We start from the raw sequence: 26,187 nt of genomic DNA, 5'->3' as shown, positions 1-26,187 counted from the left end.
TGTAAAAGAATCATTTAATTCTATCGTTTATTTGGTTTGATTTGATTAATTACAACAATATTGTCCTTACACAGCGCTTGATGTAGTCTCCTACGCAGCAGCTATTGGTGTTGTCACACCACACTCACTACTCAAGTAGCACTTAGGGGAGTAAAAGCTGCGTGAGGAAACTAATAGCAACTGCGTAGGAGACTACGCTTGATGTATCATAAATTAATTAAACCTAGGACTGTATCAGTTTATTTGTATGACAGAGGTGCTAATTTACCACTACCAAAATGCTTTTCTTCAATCTGATGTGAAGAATTTGAATAAGTATGAAAAAGATTTTGATACCCAGCTGTTTGAAAATTAAAGTCATCCCTCCGATGACCAAATATGAAAGAGATTACTTTACTTTTCAAAGTCGAGAAAAGCTACTCTGATCTAGTCTAACACTGGATGGAATTGTTATCTTGAAGATAGCCTTGGAGTAGAGTCACGCTGCCGATTATTTGCGAAATTTTCCCACAACATTGTTGCTTTGCAAGTTGAGTATTCTTACGAATTTTAGTCATACAACCTCACGCTCAACAAATGTTTTTCATTTTACAAAGTAGAAGTTATCTCTAGTCTTTGCAAAAAAAAAAAAAATCTGTTGCGCATCCTTTGGAAATACATAAATATGGATACAACTCAAACAAAGAATTATATTCTCAGGAGAAAAACAAGTGGTCTGAAATGGAAAAAGATTACGCACAAGGTAAAGAGGTCTGTTTGATAGCTTAATTTTAAAAAATGATGTGGCCGAATAGACCATTCTCAAAGCTATTTTGAAAAAGACGCTAACAAGAAAATACCAAAAAATTTGTGCACTTTGTTTTTTATACTCCTCTTAGCCTTGCATCCGATATAGTATTGAAAAGAGTGCCTATACCTTTAACAATTACTAGTAACGAGAATGACTTCTTTTCTTACATTCATTTATGCCATGTTTTTTAAAGTTAACATTCTAGTTTCTTCTGGTCGAGCAAGGTAGAGTAAGGTTAGGCAGTAAGGTTAGGGACTCAAACCAGTGAAATCCTGGCAATTGTTTGCTGAATCAAACGTCCACGTACTTCAAAGTACCACATACAGCCAATCTATCACGGCCTATCTCCAGTACATATGTACTTTATAGTATAATATTCAATATGAATGCTATGTAAAAACAAAAAACGTATATATAACATGCATGACTTTGCTTGCCATACAAGGCTCCAAAAGTGTACGTTTTGCGCGTATTTTCTCTTTCCCAAACCTTGCGCCCCATGTACGGGAATCTGGAATCCGGAATCCACGAAAGTTTAGGCTTTGGAATCCGGAATCCAGCACTCTGGAATCCGGAACCCAGTTTATAATAGAATCCGGAATTCAGTTTATGATGGAATCCGGAATCCACCCTTTTGGAATCCAGAATCCGCACCAAAAGTTTTGGAATCCGGAATCCTGAGTCTCGGTATCCGGAATCCAGCGCTTGGAATCCGGAATCCACCATAGTTTCGGATTCCCTTACATGGGACGAAACCTTGCGCTTTCTTTAGATTTGCGCAGCCACGAAAAGAGACAAGGCCGAAGTCAAGGATGACTGGTTAATGATCGTTTTCTTCATTCAATCCCACAATTCCATTCTGAGAATTAGTTAGTTTTACATTTTTGAAGTTCAAAATATATTGAAACCAATGGCATTTCCGAAAATCTCTTCTTTGTAAAGAACCTGGAGAAGCGCAGGACATGGGAACGAGAAAGCGTTAATGTCCGCGTTACTGCCTAGCAGCAACATACCGACGAAAAGTATGGATTCGCACATCCGGGTATTTAGAAAAAAGTTTGGGGGAGGGGACCCATAGTCCAGTGAAAATACCTGCTCTGCATTTCATCCAAACGACATGGCATAAAATAGAAAATGACAATTACGTAATATTGTTTCTACTATATTCCCTTCCGTTCTCAATCACCATAGAAAGAAAGACCACCGCGTATTTGAATCAATTATCTGCATTAAATCATCTATGTGTTGGGGAGCTCCAAAAGACACTTACTAAACGCTGCTCCTTCTTAAAAATGTATTTTTTGTTTTTTGAAACTATCCTATTTAATTTTGTGAGCCGTGAACTTATGCATCTACTTCCGGTTTCCGCGTGACGTCATGGCCGACATGTTGGACACAGACTACGAGCATGCGCAGACTTTTCCATGCGTGTCATCGACTTTACAGCTTTAATTCTAGTCTCTCGCGGTTTGTAGTCACGTGCCGAATTTATGTGCGTTACCCACGCTAATGAGTTATTAGGATCTTATTAAGATCTTACAGTGCGACTACATTAACCATTGCCACCCAAACAAATTTCAAATAAAATTCACAAATCACATTTTTAACGCTGCATAATAGATGAATTGATGATTTCTGAGTTTAAACTGTTTTTTTTTTTTGTTCACTCCTGATCATACACACACTCGTATAAAGTATAATATATGCTTTTATTATATAATTACCAATGAAATATCTATTTTTCTCTATTTCGAAAAATTGATATCTTCACACGTGAAAATAACATGTTATTTTCACGTGTGAAAATAACACCATTGCGATGGCTATTCAAAAATACACGGAAAGAATTGCCTGAAAAAGCCAAAACATACTTCATTGATAATTATATAATAAACAGAATATTACATGGGCGCTTGGAGATACGCAATTTATCTTCTCGTGTAGAAAATCTCACACTCGTTCGCTACGCTCACTCGTGAGAGATCTTTTCAACACTCGAAGATAAATTTCGTATCTCCGCGCGCCCATGTAATATCCTCTATTTATCATATAATTATCCATAAAATACCTATATTTCTCCTTTTCGAAAAACTGATATTTTCACATGTGAAAATAACATGTTATTTATTATGTAAGCGGGCCGGAAAAACCCGTCCGGCCCTGCTCGAATCCGCGCGCTTTCATTTTCTTGATTATTTTTATTTTCGTGAGGGTCATATGATAAAATGCTTATTGACTGAGTTAGGTCGGGCCGTACGGGAAAATATTTGGCTCTCGGTCATTTGTACGGACCTCGCTGCGCTCGGTCCGTACGACATGACCTCGAGCCAAATATTTTCCCGTACGGCCCTCCCACTCAGTCAATAAGTACATAGTATTTAAGCTATTGGTTTATAAATAAAAACTTTTTATAATAATAAAAAACTTATTAAGTTTATTTTATGGATAATTATATAATAAACAGAATATTACATGGGCGCTTGGAGATAAGCAATTTATCTTCTCGTGTTGAAAATCTCTGCGCTCACTCGCAAGATATCTTTTCAACACTCGAAGATAAATTTCGTATCTCCGCGCGCCCATGTAATATCCTCTATTTAAGTCGAAATATATGAGCATTTGTGCAGATTCTATTGTTTTAATACTCAATCGTGATTGGTTAATTTGTATGAAAATTTGTCTGGGTGGCCTTAGTTGGTGTAGTGTAGTACATCAAAAAAGGTTTCTCATTTTGTACAAAAATAAATGGGATGTATACGGATGGGACTGCAAAGAAGCTTATATCTTAAGCTCTTTGTCCTCTACATCAACTAGAATTGACTTCGTATGAGCAAGAAATATGCAGCCACGACTATCAATGGCTTTCGTTCTCAACCAATCAAATAAGAAAGTAAAACGTGGAATTCTCTTGAAAGGAATCGCTTTTTGAAATAGATTAGATACCGTGGCTGTTAAATGGTTTGTGCTATTGACCAATCAAATATCAAGATGTAAAACACACAAACTTATCACGTGTAAAAGGAATAGCAAGCGAGAAAATGCCCATGCGTGATTGTAAACGGTTAGCGTGACTGTTTCTTGCGTGACTGGTTTCCCCTTTCGACCAATCAAAACGCGTGTACTTGTACATCGACGCAATTAACCAACGCATGCGTGAATGCAAATGGTAGATGACTGAAAAATTGTGTTCGCCCTCAACCAATCAAAAAGCGAGAAATCGGACACAAACCAATCACTTTGACTGTGAACGCATATTGATAGTACACCGTGTATCTTACTCATACGGAATCTGTTCTAAGATTCTAGTTTACTATACCGTTACACCTACTGCTATCTATTGTTTTTTCGTCTAACGCCTTTCTTTTCTTTTGCTGAAAGGAAGTTTCTTCGCTTTTCACTCACTGTAGACTTGAAAATGTGTTTGAGTTTCATTACTATTTCATCTGTGGATTGGAACAAAAATTCAAAGAAAAGTTAGTTCATGAAAGCAACTCTCTAGTGGCGAGGGCTGTACTTCAACTATAGCCACAGGTAGCCCAAGCTAGGTTTATGTGGTGTCATATCATAAGAAAATGCAGGCGATCCTTAAAACCCTCAATAAAATCGTCAAATACCTAAAAACGTCAAAACGTAAAATAAAGTAAATAATCTTAGCCGAACTTTGACAGTCGAACTAAAAAAACTGGTCGTGAACACCTAAAATATGTCTGGAATGTTAAACATCGTTTTCTGACCAATCACATGCGATAGTTAAATAAAAATGTCGAATTTGATTGGTCAGAACAACACGATGTCTAATATTCCAGACATAGTTTAGCTGTACAAGGTTTTCTTAGTTTGACTGGAAAAGTAGAACCGTCTTTCGTCCTGTGTGGGTAAGATTTGGATTAAGCAAGTTTCTTAACGGTGGAGTTACACTGCGTCACTGCGCTAATGCGGGAATATCATTGAGTATCGCGATTCTGCTATAAGTTTGATCAAGAGAGGCGTCAATATAACGTGGTATTGTCGTCTCAAAATTACCGCGCGTGATTGGCTCATAGCGTTTGATTGACGGCGAAAATAGCACTTTTTGGTATCGACGTCTGCTTTCTGAATGCACTGGTTGTCTGAAAGAAAAAATCTTGATTATTACTATAGAATACTTATTTAAATGTAGTACCTGCTATGATATTGTCTGCTTCGAAGTCATGGTGCTTAAATTCGTGTGAATTATTACTGTAATACCATATACGGAAGGCTGTTCTGCCTCCATTCTTCCAGTCTGTCACTTCACAATCAGCAATGTTTTCCATATCATAAGACACCTTAAAAAATCCGATAAAGCAAAATTAATTCTGAAAAGAATCTTAAAATTTCACTAAGAATCTAAACAATTCTCCAATTCTCCAACGCAGGCTTAACCTCGAATCCAGGAGTAACTTGTTTCGTTATTCATTTTTGCTTTAGTTTTGTTTTGTTATTCTCATTTCTGCTTTTGTTTACCGACCTTAAAAATTACGGGTAAGCCCGCATTCAATGGAGTTTTAAGAGTCCTCAATAGACCCTTTTCGACTTTGTAAAATACCGCTGTGTTCATTGACTACAGATTCATTCTCGCAGGGTTAGCCACGATTTTATGCAAAATATTCACGTGTTCCAGTGAAGGTCCATGGCAGACTCTTACCCAGTCGCTTCTCTAGTCGTATTGATCTCACGCTGTGGTTGATGGGAAGGATTTAGTGAGTTCGCGGTGCATCAAGGGAAGGAAGGAAGAGAAAAGCGAATCCTTTCCAAAAGCCATCGCGCGCGCATTAAAAAAGCGTGAGTGACGACTGGGTAAGAGTCTGGGTCCATGGAATTTCAAAGTGTTGAAGTTGTGCGTTTGTTACTTTACTGTTAGTATTTGTGAATATTAAAATGAGGCTAAACCGGTGTAAATGAATCTGTAGTCAAGGAACACAGCGGGATTTAACAAATTCAAAAAGGTTTGTTGGTAGCGTGCTTCCCTTCCCATCGAAATAAGAGGAAAAAAGACGCGCCCGCCATCTTGGCATGACAAAAAAAAAGTCAACCAAAATGGCGGGTATACATGATGTCACATACAGAAATCCAAGAAAAATGTTCGAGATTTTTTAGTGACCGTAATATATTCCAACACACGTGACGGCTGACACCAAAAGGTGAATTATAACAAACTCACCGGTTTTTGCTTGACTGGCCACAGTTTCGATGTCCTCGGAGTACTAACAGGATCGATTTCGATTCCTTCCAGTGAAACGCCTAAAAACCGTTGAATAGAACCACATTAGTTAACTAAGGCCTAGGGCAAACGTCGAACTTTTCATACACCAAACTTGATTACATCAAAGAATGCCTCCTCATTATCACCTGATATCCATTGTTTTTAATGAGTTCGGTGCATGGAAAGTTCGACGTTTGTCCTAGGCCTTAACCAATTCTTAGCACCAAATAATACATTACATACTATTTATACATATACAATTATATAAAGGAGTGGTTTATCTAGTTTAAAGGAAGTTTGAAATAAGATTCAAAAACTTTTCTTACAATAACTTACAAATTTCTCGCGCGCTGATTGGTTATTTTTTATCGTCAATAAGAGGACAGACAGATAAAGCTGACGTGAACGAGCACGCGCTCTTTCCGTTAGTTGTTTTGATCGCTAAAAAATGAGAAGTTTTTATCGTTTTTGTTATTGTAAAAAACATTCATTTATTTCCATCGTTGAAGAGGAAAATGTTGCATGAAAGAATTTGAATAAAGAGGGGGACTACAGTTTGCATTAATCCTGGGTCCCGTATCCAAGGACATGTAATGCACGTCCGCCTGACTGATAAACGATAGACCGTTTGCATGATGACTTTACTACTACTACACTTTTACTACTACTACCAAAATGCTTTGCGAATTTTCTTTCTCATCCAAATTTTTATTCCCTCATGAGAATAGTAAAAAAAAAGACCCCTTGCATTACATCAAAATGCAGCTCAATTTGGAGGACATAATTCTCATGAGATTGAAGTTCTTTTGTTTTGTCCTCCAAAACGAGCTGCTTTGACGTCACATGCAAGGGGTGTATTGAAGCTAATAGACTGAACAAAAGAAAGTGTGCGAGGGATTCTGGTAGTGGTAGTAAATGACGCCATAGTGCAAGTGTCCTATGGGTAGCGTGCATGCCTTCCCATGCCTTCCCATGAGAATAAAAGGAAGAAAAAAAGACATGACCGCCATGTTGGTTGACACGACAAAATCCCCCAAGACCAACGTTTTTTGCCAAATTCAACCAAAAATAGTAGCTATGACGTCATATGCCATATAAACACAAACTGATGTCCCACTCTCTGACAAACTTACCCAGCTGAATCTCTGTCACTGTTCTTAGCTTGTGAAGCATCTGCAGTCTGTACGACTGTTGACAAAAGAAACAAAGTATTAAGGTTAATCATATGCCTTTTTGGAAATTGGTAAAAAAACACCGTGACTATGGTCTTCGACTACTGACTCATTCGTACAGGCTTAGCCCCGTTTACACTGTTCTCCCATTTCAGACCACGTGTTATTCCCTAGAGTATCATTCCTTCGTTCGACGGTTGAACATGAATAGACGCATGAATATGCATGCAACTCAAACAAAGAATCTTATTCTCTAGAGAATGACATGTGGTCTGAAATGGGAAAACATTACGACTACGTGGATTTGGTCCATCATTCGCAAAAGTCAACTGTAATGCAAAGAATATGTAACTTAAACAATAATGGTATGTGTGAAAAGCTAACGTAAACAAGGCTAAACCTGCAAACATGAAGACATCACAAATTGCGTCACACATTAAAAATGAAAGCACAAAAACAGCCCTGGATGCGCACTTTCAAGATAGAGCTTGCGTTGCTAAGTAACGAACTTTTAGAATGTTGACTTTCGTGGCTAAACGAGGAAACATTGGTAAACATTGTTTCCATGCGTCTTGGAAGCATGAAATGTTTCTGCCGCACAGCAGACACATTTTTGCGTCTTGGAAGCAAAATTTGTTGAACGTAGCAATGTTTCACATGTGGCTAAACTTGGAATGTTTCTGCAAACTTGTTTCCTCGTTTAGCCAGTTCCCTTAGCCTCGATTCCAGGTGTTGCTTGTTTTGTTATTCTAATTTCTGCTTTTGTTTTACGACCCCAGAAGTGAGGCTAAGCCCTCATTCACTGGAGTTATTGTTCCTCAAACATCTAACACACCCTACCTTATATTGGAAGCTTGTAAAATCGAATTTCACTTCGCCTGAATCCTTTTCATTAGAACTTTGCTTACCTGTTAAAGAAAGAAGATTTAGACTTAGGTTAAGGATATGATTGTGACTGTCAATCATTTGCCAAAAATTCACTTTTGTGGAGTGTAATAAAAACAGACTTTTTCAAATATTCACTTTTATCTTCTCAATTTTTAGGGTGCATGTTACGTCATAGCCGCCATGTTGACGACAACAAAGCATTTATCAATAGCTTCTCTTGTTAGAATCAACCAACATGGCGGCTGTTGCATTGTTATGAATACATCAAGGAACAGTTCCTGCGAAAACGTATAATTTGCCGTCGTGACAAAATAGAAATTTGGTGGACTTCAATCAAAGTGTCAATCAAAAACACAAATTTTCAAGGGCACGTGCTTGAGGAGTGTTATGGAAGCGCCTTGATTGACGTTCACCGAAACCTACTTCGTTGCGACGACGAGTCCTCTATTGCTATTGAGAAGAACTCGCTGTAACATAATTTCTCAATACACTAAACACTTTTCAAGTGTTTAAAAAGCTTTTTTTTAAAGTTTATTTGCAAAACTTTAGATTTTGCTGAAGTGATACGCAATTATTTCAAATAGCGTTTTCAGGTTGTTAAAGGTTTCGCTGAATGTTGCATTTTGCATATCAAGCCCGAAATGCGCTATGGGCGATGCGAATAAATGCAATCAGCGATTACACTAGCGATTTCTGCGGCGATTTTTGCTGCGATTTTTTTGCTAAAGACTACAACAATATTAACTCTCACATATTCCCAAATTTTGACTGCGAGGTTCACTTTTTTGCACATTTTGTTCTGTGCTGACATTATTTATAGATGACCTACAATGCATTTCGGGTAACAAAACCTCCAGTAACCTTTTTGAAATAGCTGTATTAGAGTGCACATCATATATCCGTGAAAAAGGTAACTAACAAAATCGTGCAAATTAATGCAAAGTTTTGTAGGTCTACGGTCTACTGAGGTCTACTGAACTTACTAATTTGTGTAAATTTGTGCAATTTTTTGCAAAGTTCTTCAAGGATATATCGTATACATTTAATTGAAAAAACGTAGTCGGGTTCGAGAAGGTCATATCATCGAAGCTAAGACCGAAAAGGATTTTGGGAACAACGAAATGTGTATAATATTTGCATGTAGACATGTAAAAATGCACAGTAGAGCAAAGTCGGTCGACCTAGATTAACAAATGCCAAAGCCGTGATGCATAAAATGCGCACAGGAAGGGAAAACTGCAATACGCATGAAATTAGCATAATTGTTTATCTTCCCACGCTCCCCTTCGGCCTTAGCTTTGATGATATAACCTTTTTCTGAACCCGACAACGTTTTTTCAATTAGGTGTACACTCAAGTGACAGTTTAATGCAAAGAGCCAGTTACTGAGAAGGGTGTGTTTGACAAGTGCATACGTACGGCCTCCTCTTGTTAGAACAAACTCAGTAGTTCCCATGCTATCGAGTGGGGCTTCGAGGTCGATGGGGACGCCTGGTTCTGACTGTTTCTCCAGAACGTATTCATGTCCTACAGGAATTTGGATAATCAAACGGCAATTAGAGGAAAATCTTGCTACAATACCCCGATGCAATGGATTACTTTGACGATACGGCGGCCATCTTATCAGGGGGCAAAACAAAACAAAGATGATGGAAAATGTATAGAGTTTCGTGTGTTTGTCTTTCTTTTATGGGTAAAAATAGTCGAATGGTCGATGTGCCGTCTTAGTTCATCTTTTGTTGTATTCTCTTGTGGTGAGCTGTTAATATCAATCGATGTCATTACTGTAACAATCGTCTATTTCCCCCTTGGACGCTCCATAATGCCTTACGATCTAAGATGGCCGCCGTATCGTCCAAGTGGTCCATTTGATACTCTATGTGATCTTTAAGGGTCATACACCAACCGAAGTCCTAAGCTTGATATCAGGGCACGGTTGTACGAAAGGTGGATAGCGCTATCCGATGGATAAATCCTTATCCAGTGGATAAATTTATTGGATAACAGCATCGACTTATCCATTGGATAGCGCTATCGCCCTTTCGTGCAAGCGGGCCCAGGACGTCGCGACGTCAACGGTCGTTTTGATAACAATTCGTCAGCGCGTGCGCCGTCCTCTTTCGTGTCACGTGCTGTTTGCTAAATCGGTCTACCAGTATCAGAGTAAACCTTTTCAGCTTCGTATGTAAACTGCCCATTTCAGATCATATGACATTCTCTTGCTAACCGTTCTTTTCTGACGAACATGTTAAAATATTTACACATGAAAGAATCAACTCCCAAGAGTGGCATCACATGGTCTGAAATGTGCACAACAAACAACTAAGCTAAAAGGGTTCATTTCGTTCAAAAATCACGTGGTACAGATTCGTAGGTTCTGTTTTACCACTCTACTGATTTCCATAGTAATAAATGAAATGAAATGAAATGGAAGATTCGGTTCGGCGTGTAATTGGTGCGAGAGAGACAAGCGCTCTCAGATTCTAGCTGAGCGGTGGTTTTGGTTTAGCCAATCACAGCGCGTTCAGCTGTTTAGCCACCGGCCATCATTCCCAGGCTACTGTAAACCAATTTTTTCGTATTTTTCTGTTTTCTTTTGACTAAAATATGAAAGATGTGCCTTCAAGAAGAAGAAATATTGAAAAATAGAGTAAAAATAATTGTACTTTCCGCCATGTTTGCTTCGTTCTTTCAAACTCCAAAAATGCTTTGGGCCGGTCATTATGTCCACTCATGCTTTGCGCGCCGCGTTCACCGTTTAGCTGATTAGCCCTTTCAAAACCAACCAATCAAATGCTACGTAGCGTACCGTAATTAGTACGAGAGAGAAAAGCGCTCTCAGATTAGCCTCAATAAAACCAACAAATCGAATAGTGCTACGTAGCGTACCGTAATTAGTACGAGAGAGAAAAGCGTTCTCAGATTAGCCCCAATAAAACCAACAAATCGAATAGTGCTACGTAGCGTACCGTAATTAGTACGAGAGAGAAAAGCGTTCTCAGATTAGCCCCAATAAAACCAACCAATCAAATGCTACGTACCGGTTCTTCGAAGCCCTCTCTTCTTCAGCATCTTGTCATAAACGACCTTCATTTTGGCCCTTCGGCTGTCCAGCTTAACATGAGAAAACCCGTGGCGAGGGTCATTGCTGGAAACGTGGGGAACGTATGATTTGAGATTTTCAAATATATAGGTACATACACCTATTTCAATATTGTATTGTCATCGCCAAAGGCTATAGCGATAAATTTCGACATGAAAATGGTTTCGTTGAATACAAAGAACATTGAATCAGTCTTACAATGGGGTCCATGTTCTTGACGTGAATAAGAAGCAGAAACACAAGTCATTCCAGCTATTCTTGGATCTTGGAATGACCTCCTATCGCTTTTCGCCTATTGCCTTTGGCGATGACAACGTTTATTGAAATGGATGTATAGAGTGGTTTTCAAAAACCCGTAAAACAAAGTGTAATAACTAAGGTGTAATAAATTGTAATACACCGAAAACACAAAAGAAAATCAAAAGAAAATGCGGACAATAAAGTGTATTAAAATGCAATACGCTAAAGTGTATTTCACGGATTTTTGAAAACCACTCTAATAGGTCAAAGATATTTGCTTAAATAGTATTGATAGTTTCTGTAAAAAGGCCTCATTTTCTCTAGCAGAAAATTATGAAAGTCTTGCATGATAATGATTTTTTTTCACTTACACTTTTAGGATGACTGAGTTGCTTGTGGCAGTCTGAGCGACGGCCTGTTTGGTAACTGGTTTTGGTTCATTCTTGGAGTAAAATAACGAAAAAACGTTTACTTTATATAATGGGGATGACAAGGGATAGATAGAAGGATGGAAGAGAATACTGGTCCATTTTCTCATTCAGTAAATACCGCTGTGTTTCAGTTTTATGACTAAAGATTCATCTGCACTGCCTTAGCCTCGCTTAAGAGAACATCTGCAAAAGTCAACTCAGGGTCCGTGCTGAGGTAACCACTTAAAATTCAAGGACTACTCAAGGAGTATACAAGGACCCAAAAATGAATTTTCAAGGAGTATGTTCCGCTAACTATGCCAAGGTTTTACACGGTGGTTGCATATGGCCGACTTTCAGATTTTCCAATCTTTCTGACTAGATCTATTTCAGAACCATGCAAGTAATGATCAAAGCAAAAATTCTAGAAGTTTTCAAGGAGTTTCGCTAAAATTGTAAATTCAAGAGCTTTTCAAGTGCCCTTGAAAACGTGAGTTAAATTCAAGGAGTTTTCAAGGAGTTTAAGGAGTAGCACGAACCCTGTCAACTGCAATGTAAAGTATGTTCAGCTTGAACAATACCAATGTTTTGAAACCCCACGCGGGAAGTTTATTGTATCTATGAATGGCTAACTTATAGACGAGGCTAAGCCTGTGCAAATGAGTCTGTGCATGGTCTTCAAAAATAGCGGTATGCATTAAATGCGAAACTGGAATAGAACTGGAGTAGAACGATGGATGTGGGATCGGTGTATTGAAAAACTATATATTTGCTAGACTATCTTTCAATAGATTCAAAGACAGTGTAGCCTTACCTCCACCAAAGCTAGACACGTGAAACCAAACTTGGTGATAAGTTCATCTTTATCCAAAGCTAGTGTGAAGACGTTAGCGATAAGTACAATAGATAATATTATCAACAATATCACGAGAATAGGAATGTTTACCATTTACCCGGAAAAATCAGAAATTCCGGTTGGAAAGTTCCGGAAAACTCGGCCTTCCAATTAAGGTAATACATCTTTCCCGCTCTTTTCGGTTCTTTCGGTAGACGCGCTTACCATTTTTCGGAAGTCAAAGTTTCCCGCTCTTTTCTTTCCATTAGCGAATGAATTTCCAACCGGATGGATTAGTTTAAATGGTAAGCACCCCAGAAGACAATAAAAGGGCGGCCATGTTGGTGGTAATGACAACATGGCTGATGCAAACGCTTTTGTTGACGACCGCCAACATGGCCGATGATGTAACGTACAAACGGATTTTGCCCGAGGCTGGGGCTGCACAGGGTCCCCTTCAAGGTACATTGCACTAATTTTCAACCCCGTAAAATCCCCATACCCATCTCACAATCAACCCATTTAAGAAATCATTAGTAAAGGCCAGACACTGAGGGTGGTCACTGCCCAGGTTCCTTTACGTCCTCAGAGGTTCTTTTATGTCCCTCCGTTGCAGGGGGAGGTAGTGTAGAGAGACGGGACCGCCATTTTACTTGGTCATCCGAGCCACGTGAAGGTCTAATCTTTCGTAGTTGTTATTAAAAAGGCAGCATCTTCTCAGTTATTTTAAGACCCTGAGTGTTGGTTTGGATGGTTCGGACAACGACCTCAAGGTACGAAAGCCCGAATCTCAACCGAGCCAACCGGGTGGCTGTCAAAATAGATTGTCTATAACTTTCTTACAGTCTTATAAAAATGCTCTATTCTCTACTTTCACATTCCCATATGCCTTGCGTCCTTGGGGGGTAACCAATCGAAAAACTGTCCCGAATTGAAAGGTTTCTTAATTGAATTTATACTATACCCGCTTTTATCTGTACAATACTGATTATCAGCTTATTCCAAGTTATTTTTGCGTGTACAGATCATCAAGAGTTTTGGTCTTACAAAAAATGTATTGACTTTTACTTCTTCATTTCATATTTGGATACCAAACAAGGTATTGTCAACATTGTCTGATTAGCCTTCAGCAAAATAAGTGAGTTTTTACCCTCTGGTTACCCCCCAAAGACGCAAACTATTATGGCGATGTGAAAGTAGAGAATAACTTGCTCATTGATAAACAGATAAAGTATACTGACCTGGAAAATCCATATCAACTTCACCATCATCTTCTGCGATACGCAGACAATATTGATCTGTTGTACCCTACAACGTTAGAAAATTTATTCGGCTTTATAATCTGAACCTTACATGCATTAGCTGATAAAATACATCTATAGCTAGTGCTTCGATTTAAGGTGACTCCAACATAATTGTGAGTGAATTTAGCGATTCCTTAAACTCGCTGGAATCGCGTTCAAAACAATCGGATATTTCTGAATTTAGCACATGTAGTGGCTCAAACATACACCTATTTCAATAAACGTTGTCGTCGCCAAAGGCAATAGGCGATAGGTCCTTCCAACATGGACATGGTTTCGTTGAATACAAAGAACATTGAAGCAGTCTCAACACTAAGGTCCATGTTCTTGACGAGAATAGGAAGCAGAAACACAAGTCATTCCAGCTATTCTTTGATCTTGGAATGACCGATCTCCTATCACTTTTCGCCTATTGCCTTTGGCGATGACAACGTTTTATGAAATAGGTGTATACAGAGGAATGATACTCTAGAGAATAACAAGTGGTCTCAAATAGGAAAACATAAAAAAAAAGTCTACACAACTAGAGTTTACCTTAAGTGCTGGGCCAAGGTCATCGGCCGTGTATTTATACATAATGAGCCCAATGAGATCTTGGACATGAGCCGTTCCTGAAACCAATTCAGGTTACTGTGTTAGTATTTGCAAGTTAGAGCGAACGAAAGTAGATAATACTAGTGGTCACTAGTTGGTACAGTACAGTGGGGTGGACCTATGGGAGAGTCGTGGCCCGGAGGGTACTACCACCCCAACTTGGGTAGGGGTGTGCCACCAGGACCTCAAAACCCTGACCCTATCCCAGACCTAAAATTTTGATTTTACATACCCTACCCCAGACCTATAGCTAAGAATTGTACACCCTTTCCCAGACTAAAAGACGGAAAAGACGCTTATTCAATAGATTGCAATCAATATTTACTAACGTTTTTATTGTTTTTGTGTCGGCAGAAAGCGTAGCCTATTCGCCAGACAAAAACGCCCAAATCGTTAACCCTATCCCAGACTAAAATGATACCCTATCCCAGACAGAATGTCAAAAAATGATACCCTACCCCAGACCCAAAAACCGAAAAACCATACCCTATAGGGCGGCACATACCCATATAACAAATATAGGGGAGTACCCTCCCCTCCCCCGGAAGTCGTGGTGTGCGTGCACCCACCGCCCTAGATGAGCTGAGAGTTGGTATCTATTATGTTATTGGTGCTTGAGTTCGCGCACGTCCTGATCAAAGATTGTGCACCCCTTTCCCTTCGGCCTCAGCAGTTTGTACTTGTTTGCTGTCCAAAATCCAGCTACCTACCCAGTACAGTAACAAAAATCGGAATGGCTGCTTCATCCTGTAGGAATAAATATATATATATATTTGAAATATTTGGGTATTTCATGAAACAGCCAATAAGAAACGATCAGTGCTCTTGGCTTATACCATGGGCATCCCTCAAGCATGTGAATTTCATTGTCATCTATTAAGGTGTCTCAAAACCGTTTTTTTGGTCACCAACCAATAACGAATAAACAGTTTAAAAATTAATTTCCTTCGGTTGGATCCGAAAGATATAACATGACATAGTTGCTGAAGAATTGACATTTGAGCGTTGGGTGTGTCATGGCAATCGGCGTTAATTTATGCATGTTAAGGGAAATCCCGTAAAACAGACTTTTAACGCATTTTCCAAAACTTTATCATAGGTTCTCTAGAAAAGGAGACTTTAGCGTAGGTGTCCGACAGCAGTACTGGGCAATAAACAAAGCTAGTAACTAGTAAGAGGTGACCATAGCAACCTCACCACAGGTACCTGTCACTGTATGCACACTGGAATTGTTTGTTATCATCATTGTAATCCCCAGGGATGGGAGCGTGGGGCCAAAACCAAAAACAATAGCGAATACAACAGGGAGGGTAAAGCAAACCATGTTGCCAAGCAACAGCTATAAAGCATGTACGCTATACACTAGTCCTAATGACGTGTCATACCTAAACTACCACAATCCTTTTCAGAACCTCTTTACATATTCAAATGCTAAAACTCCTTTGAGAATATACCTAGACGATAGTGAATAGCATAACAAAAAAAGTTACCGAAAAGGATTCTGGTAGTGTACATGTAGCTATAAAATCCCATCATGTTTGAGGTCTATTAAGAGCTATCATACTGCTGACCAGATTTCTGCTCCAAGTTATTTTTGCTTATAACTAACCACATTTACTAACCTCACTAAGCATCGTAAGAAATATCCTTAGCTTCTTTGTGGGGCATGTTCCTTGGTAGGCCTTGAAGTCACAGAAATATCAAAATAATATATTAACTTTATTTAAGAAGTGGAAATTGGACAGTTATTGGTTTTATAGTTTTGTACTCTACCTCTCCATCAAATCTAGCATAGTCGAGGTAGGGGTTGCTGGGCTCTCTATTCGATTCTTTTATCTGTTTAGAAAGCTGGGAGGATGACCCAGAGAGCTTTTTGTTTTTGATTGGACGTTTCTTGAAAGCATCTTCAATGTCATCACCTAAAAAAATGCGTCACATATTGTAGTTATTACACAATGAAAACAACCCCATCGCGTTGTACAGCATGCAACCACAATGCACACCATACGACCACAATGTACACCATACGACCACAATGTACACCATACAACCACAATGTACACCATACAACCACAATGTACACCATACAACCACAATGTACACCATACAACCACAATGTACACCATACAACCACAATGTACACCATACAACCACAATGTACACCATACAATCACAATGTACACCATACGACCACAATGTACACCATACGACCACAATGTACACCATACGACCACAATGTACACCATACGACCACAATGTACACCATACAACCACAATGTACACCATACAACCACAATGTACACCATACAACCACAGTGTACACCATCCAATCAATGTGCCTTCATATATAACTTACTTGATACGGATTCTTGTCTATCCTTCCATGCAATGTTTTTGATCTTTATATCTTGGTCCCTTTTAGAAAACAAAATATAAAAGTTTTTTTTACCATGCTACACTGAATGATCATCATTTCAAATAACCCTTTTAGGAAAAGTACAGTTAATTTTTGATATCGAAGGAAGCATTTCATTGCTCTAGATCTGTATGCAAGAAACTGCTTCTAGGATGGCTGCTTTTACTTAGATGTTTGAGAAAGAACCATGGATTGGATTTATAAATCAAGGTAAAGATATCGGACTGCATACAAACCTTCCTTTTTTAGTTTTACCACCTGTCTTGCTTCTAGGTTTTTGGATATCAGGGCTGACAGCAATATCAAAGGACTGGGCAACACTAGATGCAACACTTGATACCCTATATTATAAGGTCAAAAATGTCAGGGCTGACAGCAATATCAAAGGACTGGGCAACACTAGATGCAACACTTGATACCCTATATTATAAGGTCAAAAATGTCAGCGCTGACAGCAATATCAAAGGACTGGGCAACACTAGATGCAACACTTGATATCCTATATTATAAGGTCAAAAATGTCAGGGCTGACAGCAATATCAAAGGACTGGGCAACACTGGATGCAACACTTGATACCCTATATTATAAGGTCAAAAATGTCAGGGCTGACAGCAATATCAAAGGACTGGGCAACACTAGATGCAACACTTGATACCCTATATTATAAGGTCAAACATGTCAGGGGTGACAGCGATATCAAAGGACTGGGCAACACTGGATGCAACACTTGATACCCTATATTGTAAGGTCAAACATGTCAGGGGTGACAGCGATATCAAAGGTCTGGGCAACACTGGATGCAACACTTGATACCCTATATCATAAGGTCAAAAATGTCGGAAAAATGACTGTATATAATAGGATCTTTTTTTTTATTCCGAACAGTTACTACAGGTAGTTACTGGATGTAAAATGATTGATGGAATGATTGAAATGACATCTATATCTTAGTTCAATTCCATGAAAAGAATGAAATACTTACGTGTCTGGCGTATGAGGAAAACCCACAATTTTACGCCTCTGTTTGACTTTGTTATTTTCAGCTTCCTCATTGACAATCACCATTTCACACATACCTGGAAAATATCAATAGAAGATCTTAATTATTGGTATATCTATGGTTTTTCAGCATTTAGGTAACAAAACCATGTACATCACTTCAGTCCTAAAAATAAACTTCTGATAATTTTTTTAAAATAATATATTTGAGATATAACGTGCGCACTGATTGGCTGGCTACCGTGTTCATATCAGAGGACAGAGACACGCTCGCGCGATATCATTCAAAAATATTTTATAAAACTGTGATATAAACACTCTGGAGCTGTAGAGCACTCAAGAAGTCAAAGAAACACTCGGCTAAGCTTCGTGTTTCTCTACAACTTCTCTTTTGCTCTACAGCTCCCATCGTGTTTATATCACAGTATATAGACATGCACGCCATTTTATATTCCTACAGTAATATGTATAGAGGCTTTGCATCATCACATGATGGCAGCCATGACAGGAAACGCAGCAAAAGAACCTTTCCCCCTGGGAAACTGAATTCTTTCTCATGTAAATTAGATTAGATCAGATTCAAATGTTCCTGCCTCCTGTCATGGCTGCCATCACATGATGGAGCAAAGCCTCAATAGTTTAGATAGTATGTACGAGCTCTGATTTGTTAAGAACTATGTTATTTTATCAGTGAACAGAGTATGGATGTTGATGCATCCCCAGCAAACTTTGCAAAGATCTGTAAGAAAACAGCATCAAATACTATAAATTAAGATTTTTTTCATTCTACAAAATAAAACAATTAAAAACGTTTTTTTTCCATGCTCTGTTCAGTATCAATAAAAGAACTTAGAAAGTGGGGAAAGCACTCATTAAATTAAAGAAGTGTGTGAACCACTCTCCTACAGGTGCTTCTTGTCATTTGTTTCATGCTTGTAATGTTACTTCCTGTTTGCTTTATATAGAATGTTTGAAATATAATGCATGCACTAATTGGCTGGCCACCCTGTTTACATCATCTAGAGGACAAGGACACACTTGCAGAAAATCCCTCAAAAATATAGCTGCTTATGTCTCTGTACAGTGATATATAAACACCATAGGAGATGCAGAGCACTCGAGAGAAAGACAAACACTCAGCTATGCCTCGTATTTCCAAACTTGCTTCTCTCTTGCTCTACAGCTCCCAGCGTGTGTATATCACAATACAGAGACATGCCCTCACATGTTTTATATTCCTTAAATGGAGAATGAAAAAGATATATATCTTATATTTACCAGTATCATCACTCGTTACACAGGAATTCCTTATATGTGAAATGAGAAAGTCAGGATCGTCAAGGAAGGCCATCTTCACCACAAGTCAGCTGTCTGACAACAATGTCACACATCTTAACCCTGCAAATGACAAAATTCAGAATAAATTTGAGATATACATGGGGATGAAAAAACCCGGGCAGGTTCAACCAAGCCAGATAGGTATACAGTCTTTTGACTAAACGTTACGCGTTGATCGGATCATCCCTACGTGCCTAGACCAAAAAGGATAATGGGTAAATTACCCAGAACTTGCGTCATCCAAACTGCTCGCCAGTTTAAATCTTCGCCGTATGCTCGAGGCATGGTTTTAGCAAATTAAATGGGATCGAAAACAGCGAACTCAAGACGTGTTAGATAACATATGCGGCATCTAGTAACTGTGAATTAATTATCCCCATGATCCTTTTCTGTCTAGGTGCCTAGAGATGAAGCTGATCAAATGACGTTTAGTCAAAGGACTGTATTTGTAGGGGTAAGAGCACTCCCCTCTCATCAATGCAACCTGGGTTTGAGTCCTGCCCACAAAGAATTGTGGAAGAGCCAGAAACATGTGAAGGCTTCAATCAATACTAAATTATTTGTAAACAAAAGAAATCGCATTTTAACTTATGTCACAATAATTACTTAGTAATAAATAAATGTCATAATCTTCTTTGTTTTTTTGATTTTTTTGACCTAAAATTAGCTTCATTTGAAGCCCTATTTCCACTAAAAGTTCTTGCTAACTTCTTGACCTTATAATTCGCAACTTAAATTTGAATTTATAAAAACGAGCGACTGACAATAGAAGTTTACATTTGTTAAGTACGCAAATGTAAAGCGATACACAGTTTAGAATGTTGGACTGAAAAGTTTGACACGATCGTGAGATTATTCAATGATCAACTTGAGCGAAGCAAAAGAATGAATCTAAAATGACTTCGAAGTAGAACGTAAAATATGAATCCAATAACCAGTACTTGCCTATTTTAGCTAAAGTTCATTTCTCTTTGGTATTTTAACACGCAGTCATTGAAAATCAATCAATAAAAAAGTTGATCGCCAAACCGAGGGAGTTAAGAGATAACTTTTTAACATTTATCGAAATTAAGATATCAGAATTGAATCTGTCACTAATCTGCTGAATATGTTGGTATTCTGATTTTTTTTTTTTTTTTGAAGACTGTTCCCGCCCTCAATGCATTATTTTCAGCCGGTCCACCCAACTTGATCGGCATTTCCTTCAACGATCAAATTTTCCCATCACATTTTGGTATTTTAAGAACAGATAATTCCTAAGAAGATGATTTTATACCTTGCATCTTGTCTTGAGGGGATAGTTTGGCTTTAACGTCGGGAAAACGGCGTTATTTGTGGTTATCTTGTAAACAACGAGTTCTTATCGCGTCCGCCATTTTGGATTTCAATGGATTGCCACTGAGCTCGAGGAATGCAGGCTCATGTCTTTGTACAATAACAGTTTGTCAATAAATAATAGAAATATATAATGATAATAATAATAATAATAATGATGATGATGATGATGGAAGAAAATCAATGGAAAGAAAAATGAAAGAGAGAACAAAATACAAGTATTTTTTAAATCTAGATTTCACTAGTAAAAAGTTGCATATAACGTACACATATACTCATATCATTGGGAGGCAAGTTGATAAAATATTAGATAACTTTTCATACTTACAGATTCAACTACATTGTTTTTCTTTGGTGGTTTTAGAAACGCATTCACTGATTACTTCAATATATATATATATATTTATATATGAAACATCCTACCTATGACCTTGTACTACTGACAGGAGAAGGGTGGGGTTCTCTCTCTAGTAAAAATTTTTTTATAATTTGCTAGCATGCATCTCTTTCCACGAGAATAAAAGGACAAAAGATGTTGCCCCACCAAATCTTTTGTCAAAGTCAATCAAAATGGCAGCTATGACATCACATATACCACAAGAATATAATTGCTGGTTTCCATATGCCAGTAATAGCTACCATCCTGTATTGGAATTTAAACGTCCTTTTACCTAGAGTAATTTCCTAGAGTAGCATTTCTTTGTTTATATGTATTTGGTGGTGGATAAGAAGACACATGAATATGGATACAACTCAACACGAAGTATCTTATTCTCTGGAGAATGACACTTGGTCTGAAAAGGATTTATTGGTTATTATTTTACTGTTACATGCAGTGCACACATATAATGTACAGGGTTTGAATAAATAGTCCATTAGTCGTAGTTCATGATCAGTGGCCAAATTAGTTTGATTAGCTTGTTCATAGGGTGCAAACAATATAACTGTAAAACTTTAGTAATACTAAATAGCACAATTTCATGCAAATTCCATTATTTCTTATTGTTTAATTAGCACTATTTTGAACTATTTAGTAATTAGTGTTTCATGGATTAATTGTTTGCACTCTATCTTATTTCTGAATGATTGAAGGGGCAACGATTTGACCAAAAAAGTTCCAATTCTGGCCAGACACTGCTAATAAATAATAATAATAATTTATCAAATTTCTATAGTGCTATATACATTAACTCTATAGCACTTAACAACTTAGGAAAAAATATTAATAAAAACAATTATTATATGACCGTGAATCTTAGAGCCTGGACACTAGCAAATCGAGCAATCTGATTGGATAGATCGCATCGCGGACTGGTCTAGATTCTCCGGCATTAACCGGTCTGATCGCATATTAATCTTAGGGCGAAAACATTTTGTCCTTTTCAATGAAAAGTGGTCATATAATAAAACTCTTATCAACCGAGCTTGGTCGGTCTGTATGGGATAATCTTGACCTCGGTGGGGTACAGACCTCGCTGCGCTCGGTCTGTACATTCCGACCTCGGTCAAGATTATCCCGTACGGACCTCCCGCTCGGTTAATAAAATCTAAATCTAAAATACAAATAAAATTTCAATTTAAAAAAACTAAGAAGGTGAAAAATTATAAACTATATTAATAGCATATTATATATAAAATGTTCAGTCCATTTGTAAAAATTAACATATGCAACAATCACTAAAAATTTAAAATAGAAATATTACAAATTGTAAGCATCATGGAACAGAAATGTTTTTAAGAGTTTTTTAAAGTGATCAAAATTAGTACATGTTTTAATTTCCCTTGTAATTTTCCTTATGTGTTCCATAGACTGGCACCTGCAAATGCAAAAGACTGTACACAGACCAGCCATTATTTTAAGCCCTGTCAATATGCCTCCAGTTCTATTCTACAGTAGAAAGCATAAGACAAACGACTTTGAATTTATCACAAATAATTATAATATAAATAAAATATAAAAATTTCATTTTCATTTTTCATGATGAATTTTGCAAGCTAATGAAATAAATAATAAACACAAATGTCTGACACCAATTTTCTGGCACAGTTTCCAAGTTATGCTCTACTACCAACAGTATTAGTTCATATATACACAATAAATGATGAATGTGAATTCATTAAGGCACTTAAAAATAATGGGGTACAGACATTCGATTATAAAGCAACTTCGAATTACAAATATGATGTATCTTAGGCCCAGTTCAGACGTCGATCCTTTGTCGCGTCGAATCTAATTATTTACATTTAGTGCATGAGAAGAGTGACGTTTGAATCAATTGAGATTGACAGATTTAATTAAGGTCAGCAAAGAATTAAAGTCGACTGCTCGAGTCGCGCGAAACGGCAAAAGACCGGCGTTGATTCAAACGTCGATCTATTGTCGAGTCGAATCTAATGAATAAATTAAAAAGGCTCAAGATTTCAGCGGTTTTTGGTTTTTGTCAATTGCGACCGGCAACATTAAAATCGACGTGTGAAACGGACGTTGAATTTTAATGAATTTGAGTCAACTTCAATTCCAATTAAATTCGACACGGCAAAAGATCGACGTCTGAACCGGGCCTTAGCTATTGTATTGGCATCAAAATTTTTCTTCCAGTACATAAGTAATACATTTCTGTGCAATGTCATATGAAGCTAGCCAATCAACGTGCTTGTTATATCTCAAATAGCAAAAACAAATAGTATAATTTATTTAGAAAGATACTGATTGAAGTTTGCCTCGCACATGCTAACTTTTTCAATAAAGTAATCTTCATTCAGAATGCTTTCAAAAAGATCAGTCCTCAACATACAAATCCCATCCAGGTATTCTTGGCTGTGCTGAGTCTTAAAATGCCGTCCCTCCTTGACAAGAAGATTAACTATGTTATCCCAAGGATCCCACGTTCTGATGTTGTCGTCAAACAAAATATGATGTGCCGATGAATCCTTCACGTCAACCAGCAACGGTTTTCCAGCTGAACTTGCAAAGTCATTCTTTTTCCACCAATCATAACTGTCCTGATATAGTTGTACTCCAATTGACGTACTGAACTCTTTATAAATTTCCTCATATGTGGACAATTCCCTACCATTGGTCGTCCTTATGAGCATTCCCTTATCAAAAGGTAATATTTCCCCTGGATTCAAATTTACTGAGAAATTCTTAGAAGAGGGGAACTGTATGTCAGGGTGCAAACTTTCTGTGTAAAGTTTAGTTGCATTAAGAGCAACTTGACCATCTCCACCAAAAGTCCTAAGAATAACTGCAAAATCCCTATTATTTTCCAACAAATGATTTAGCAGTTTAAAATAAGATGGAATGATACGATAATAAAGTCCATCTTCTTCTTTCATAAATAACGGCTCGAGAACTTGGAATTCACTCTCAGATAAATTCCCTTTGAACTTCAAATTCTCCTTGACTTTCTCGACGTGTGGTCGAAATCGTTTCCCTACATCGTGAAGAGTAAACCTCCTAACATGCTCTTTGAACTCCCGTCTTTCTCTCCCTGCCATTTCAAACTTCTTTTCGGCGTATTTGTAGTAAGATTGGGCTTCTAAGTTTGTTGGTTTTGTGGATATTGGATCCTCAGTTGGAATCCATGAGCCATTTTCATCAACATTACCCCAAGTTATTTCAGTCATGTACTCATTTAAGACCCCCTCTAAGACTGTTAACTTGGTTTTAGAATCTCCCACGAGGATCGTATTATTGACATCAATGTGGAGAATGAGTTTACGAGGCTCGTTTCCCATTTTTTTTGTTGATGTTCTAAAAATTACTTCCAAAAGAAAATTACTGTAAAAGGAAAATTTTCTATCACTTTCCCCATAATGCACCGGGGTAACTCCACAGGAAACCCAAGTAGTGTTTTTGATTCGGTTAACTCTTATGACGTTACTTTCCTTGAACTTCACTAGCCCCTGAATTCACTGAAATGAATAATTTTGTCCATTACGTCACTTTAATGTTAAGCTCATAATTAGAAAATTTTGATTCTTTTTATTAAAAATTAAATCAATGAAATGAAATAAATAAACACACCTTGACACACGCGCAGTTAATTTAGTATCATGAGTGCACATCCGGTGTCACCTCTACTAAGAAAAAAAAATAAGAGATAACTAGCTAAAAACTAGTGTGAGCTGCGTCGGTGTTTCTAATGAAATAGTAATGATGAAAAGGTAGATTATACACCGTGAAAAGATGAAAAAACTTACTGACGTTTCGGACGCTAGTTCTCTTTTACTCCGACGAAGGACTAGCGTCCGAAATGTCAGTAAGTTTTTTCATCTTTTCACGGTGTATAATTTACCTTTTCATCATTACTGTAAGAAAAAAAAGTGTATTGTCGGCATGGTGGTTGCTTTTCAACTGCTTTTGATTTTACTGAGAAACGTAGAAACAGGGAACAATGATCAAAATGTCCAAGTGACAAAAATCCTGAACCCGAGATGAGATTATTATCATATAATCGATGGTCATCATCATCACTATCATTTCCCCCCCATTGTTATTATTCAGTTATCATCTTTCTCTATTCTGTTCCTTGCTTATTTTTAATTTATTAATTTTTTGTTTTGTGGGTATATCGGGGCTTTGTGTTCTGATCTGAAAAGATAATGGAAAGCCTGTATCGTTCCTCTATTGTGTAAATATTCCGTACCGGAATCCAATAACGTTTTCCGGTAGACCAAGACTGTAATTCAGGATCAAGTAAGCAATAAATCGTATTTATCAGTTTACATTCATATTTTAACAGGAAGCTTCTTCACTTATAAATGTGATTTTCAAGAAGGTCCTGATAAGTAAGATATTTTTACAATAATAAGCAAAAAGAGAATTTGGAGGTTGAATATCGAAACCAGCTCGTTACTGAAAAGTCAACATCATTATTACTAGTATGTAAAATGAACTTATATCTGGTATGACGTATCCCCTGTCAAACTACACCCTTTAAGAACTGTTGAGCCGACAATGATGAGAAAAACTTACAGCAATCCTCATTAGACTCTTTAGAGCAACTTTCGTATGAGAGGAAAAATACAAACCCGTCACTCATGCAGCACGTGCACGGTACGGGATGCAGTGAAAATGACACAACACTGAAACGGCCTTCCAGTATTTTGATTAAACCACAATGCTTAGGTACGGTTACGGTTACGGTTACGGTAAGATAGGTGCGTCCGCTACGTAAGGCTTACGCCAATAGACCTATCCCGAAGTCGCTTGACTGACCACGAAACAATGGTTTGAAGTTGAGACTGGACTTGATTATTTTGTTCATCAAGTTCAACCTCGACTTGAAACCATTGTTTCGTGGCCGGTCAAGCGAATTCGGGATAGGTCTATTGCCGTACGTGTACGTCACTTGAATTTTTCCCACTCGCGATTGATCATACGAAATTAAAACCGCTATATATCAGGCTCCATTGTTTAATGAATGCCAATTGCTTACTGGATATACTTACTAGAGTGTAAAAGAAAGTAAATTTACCCAGTTACGCCTTGCTCGTGATAAGAAGTACGTCCAGGAAGGACCTTACAAAAAG

At 37.8% G+C, this 26,187-nt stretch overlaps 2 protein-coding genes across 2 annotated transcripts; both read right to left on the bottom strand.

The window, feature by feature from the left end:
* Nucleotides 1–10: 10 nt before the first annotated feature.
* Nucleotides 11–20,695, bottom strand: LOC116301634 (target of rapamycin complex 2 subunit MAPKAP1). Its single transcript, XM_089035226.1, has 19 exons — nucleotides 20,591–20,695; nucleotides 19,255–19,374; nucleotides 17,960–18,053; nucleotides 17,213–17,317; nucleotides 16,917–16,975; nucleotides 16,334–16,479; nucleotides 16,183–16,242; nucleotides 15,271–15,307; nucleotides 14,501–14,577; nucleotides 13,904–13,970; nucleotides 12,642–12,700; nucleotides 11,789–11,859; nucleotides 11,116–11,222; nucleotides 9,494–9,601; nucleotides 8,027–8,094; nucleotides 7,148–7,202; nucleotides 5,973–6,052; nucleotides 4,953–5,097; nucleotides 11–4,233 (listed from the first exon to the last, which is right to left on the bottom strand). Exons 2-19 carry the CDS (start codon nucleotides 19,325–19,327, stop codon nucleotides 4,121–4,123), a joined length of 1,524 nt encoding a protein of 507 aa, XP_088891352.1. The 5' UTR covers nucleotides 19,328–19,374; nucleotides 20,591–20,695; the 3' UTR covers nucleotides 11–4,120.
* Nucleotides 20,696–21,437: 742 nt separating this feature from the next.
* LOC116301597 (uncharacterized) lies at nucleotides 21,438–24,471 on the bottom strand. The gene has a single exon (XM_031710682.2). The coding sequence runs from the start codon at nucleotides 24,388–24,390 to the stop codon at nucleotides 23,341–23,343; it is 1,050 nt and encodes a 349-aa protein (XP_031566542.1). The 5' UTR covers nucleotides 24,391–24,471; the 3' UTR covers nucleotides 21,438–23,340.
* Between the last annotated feature and the right edge of the window lie 1,716 nt (nucleotides 24,472–26,187).

Source organism: Actinia tenebrosa, unplaced genomic scaffold (genome assembly GCF_029948245.1).
Source record: "Actinia tenebrosa isolate PJP-AT-01 unplaced genomic scaffold, QUT_ActTen_1.0 PGA_scaffold3__52_contigs__length_22856419, whole genome shotgun sequence".
NCBI classification, from domain to species: domain Eukaryota; kingdom Metazoa; phylum Cnidaria; class Anthozoa; order Actiniaria; family Actiniidae; genus Actinia; species Actinia tenebrosa.
The sequence above is the reverse complement of the archived record's forward strand: the minus strand, read 5'-3'. Positions and strand labels throughout refer to the sequence as shown.

Bases quoted from the DNA above. Each gene is read 5' to 3' on its own strand.
- LOC116301597 (XM_031710682.2), bottom strand. From the start codon at position 24,390: ATGGGAAACGAGCCTCGTAAACTCATTCTCCACATTGATGTCAATAAT.
- LOC116301634 (XM_089035226.1), bottom strand. From the start codon at position 19,327: ATGGCCTTCCTTGACGATCCTGACTTTCTCATTTCACATATAAGGAAT. The intron at 9,602-11,115 runs GTACGTAGCATT...AAATTCCTGTAG, and splicing joins GAGAGGGCTTCGAAGAACCG to GACATGAATACGTTCTGGAG. The intron at 7,203-8,026 runs GTAGGGTGTGTT...TTTTGTCAACAG, and splicing joins TTACAAGCTTCCAATATAAG to TCGTACAGACTGCAGATGCT.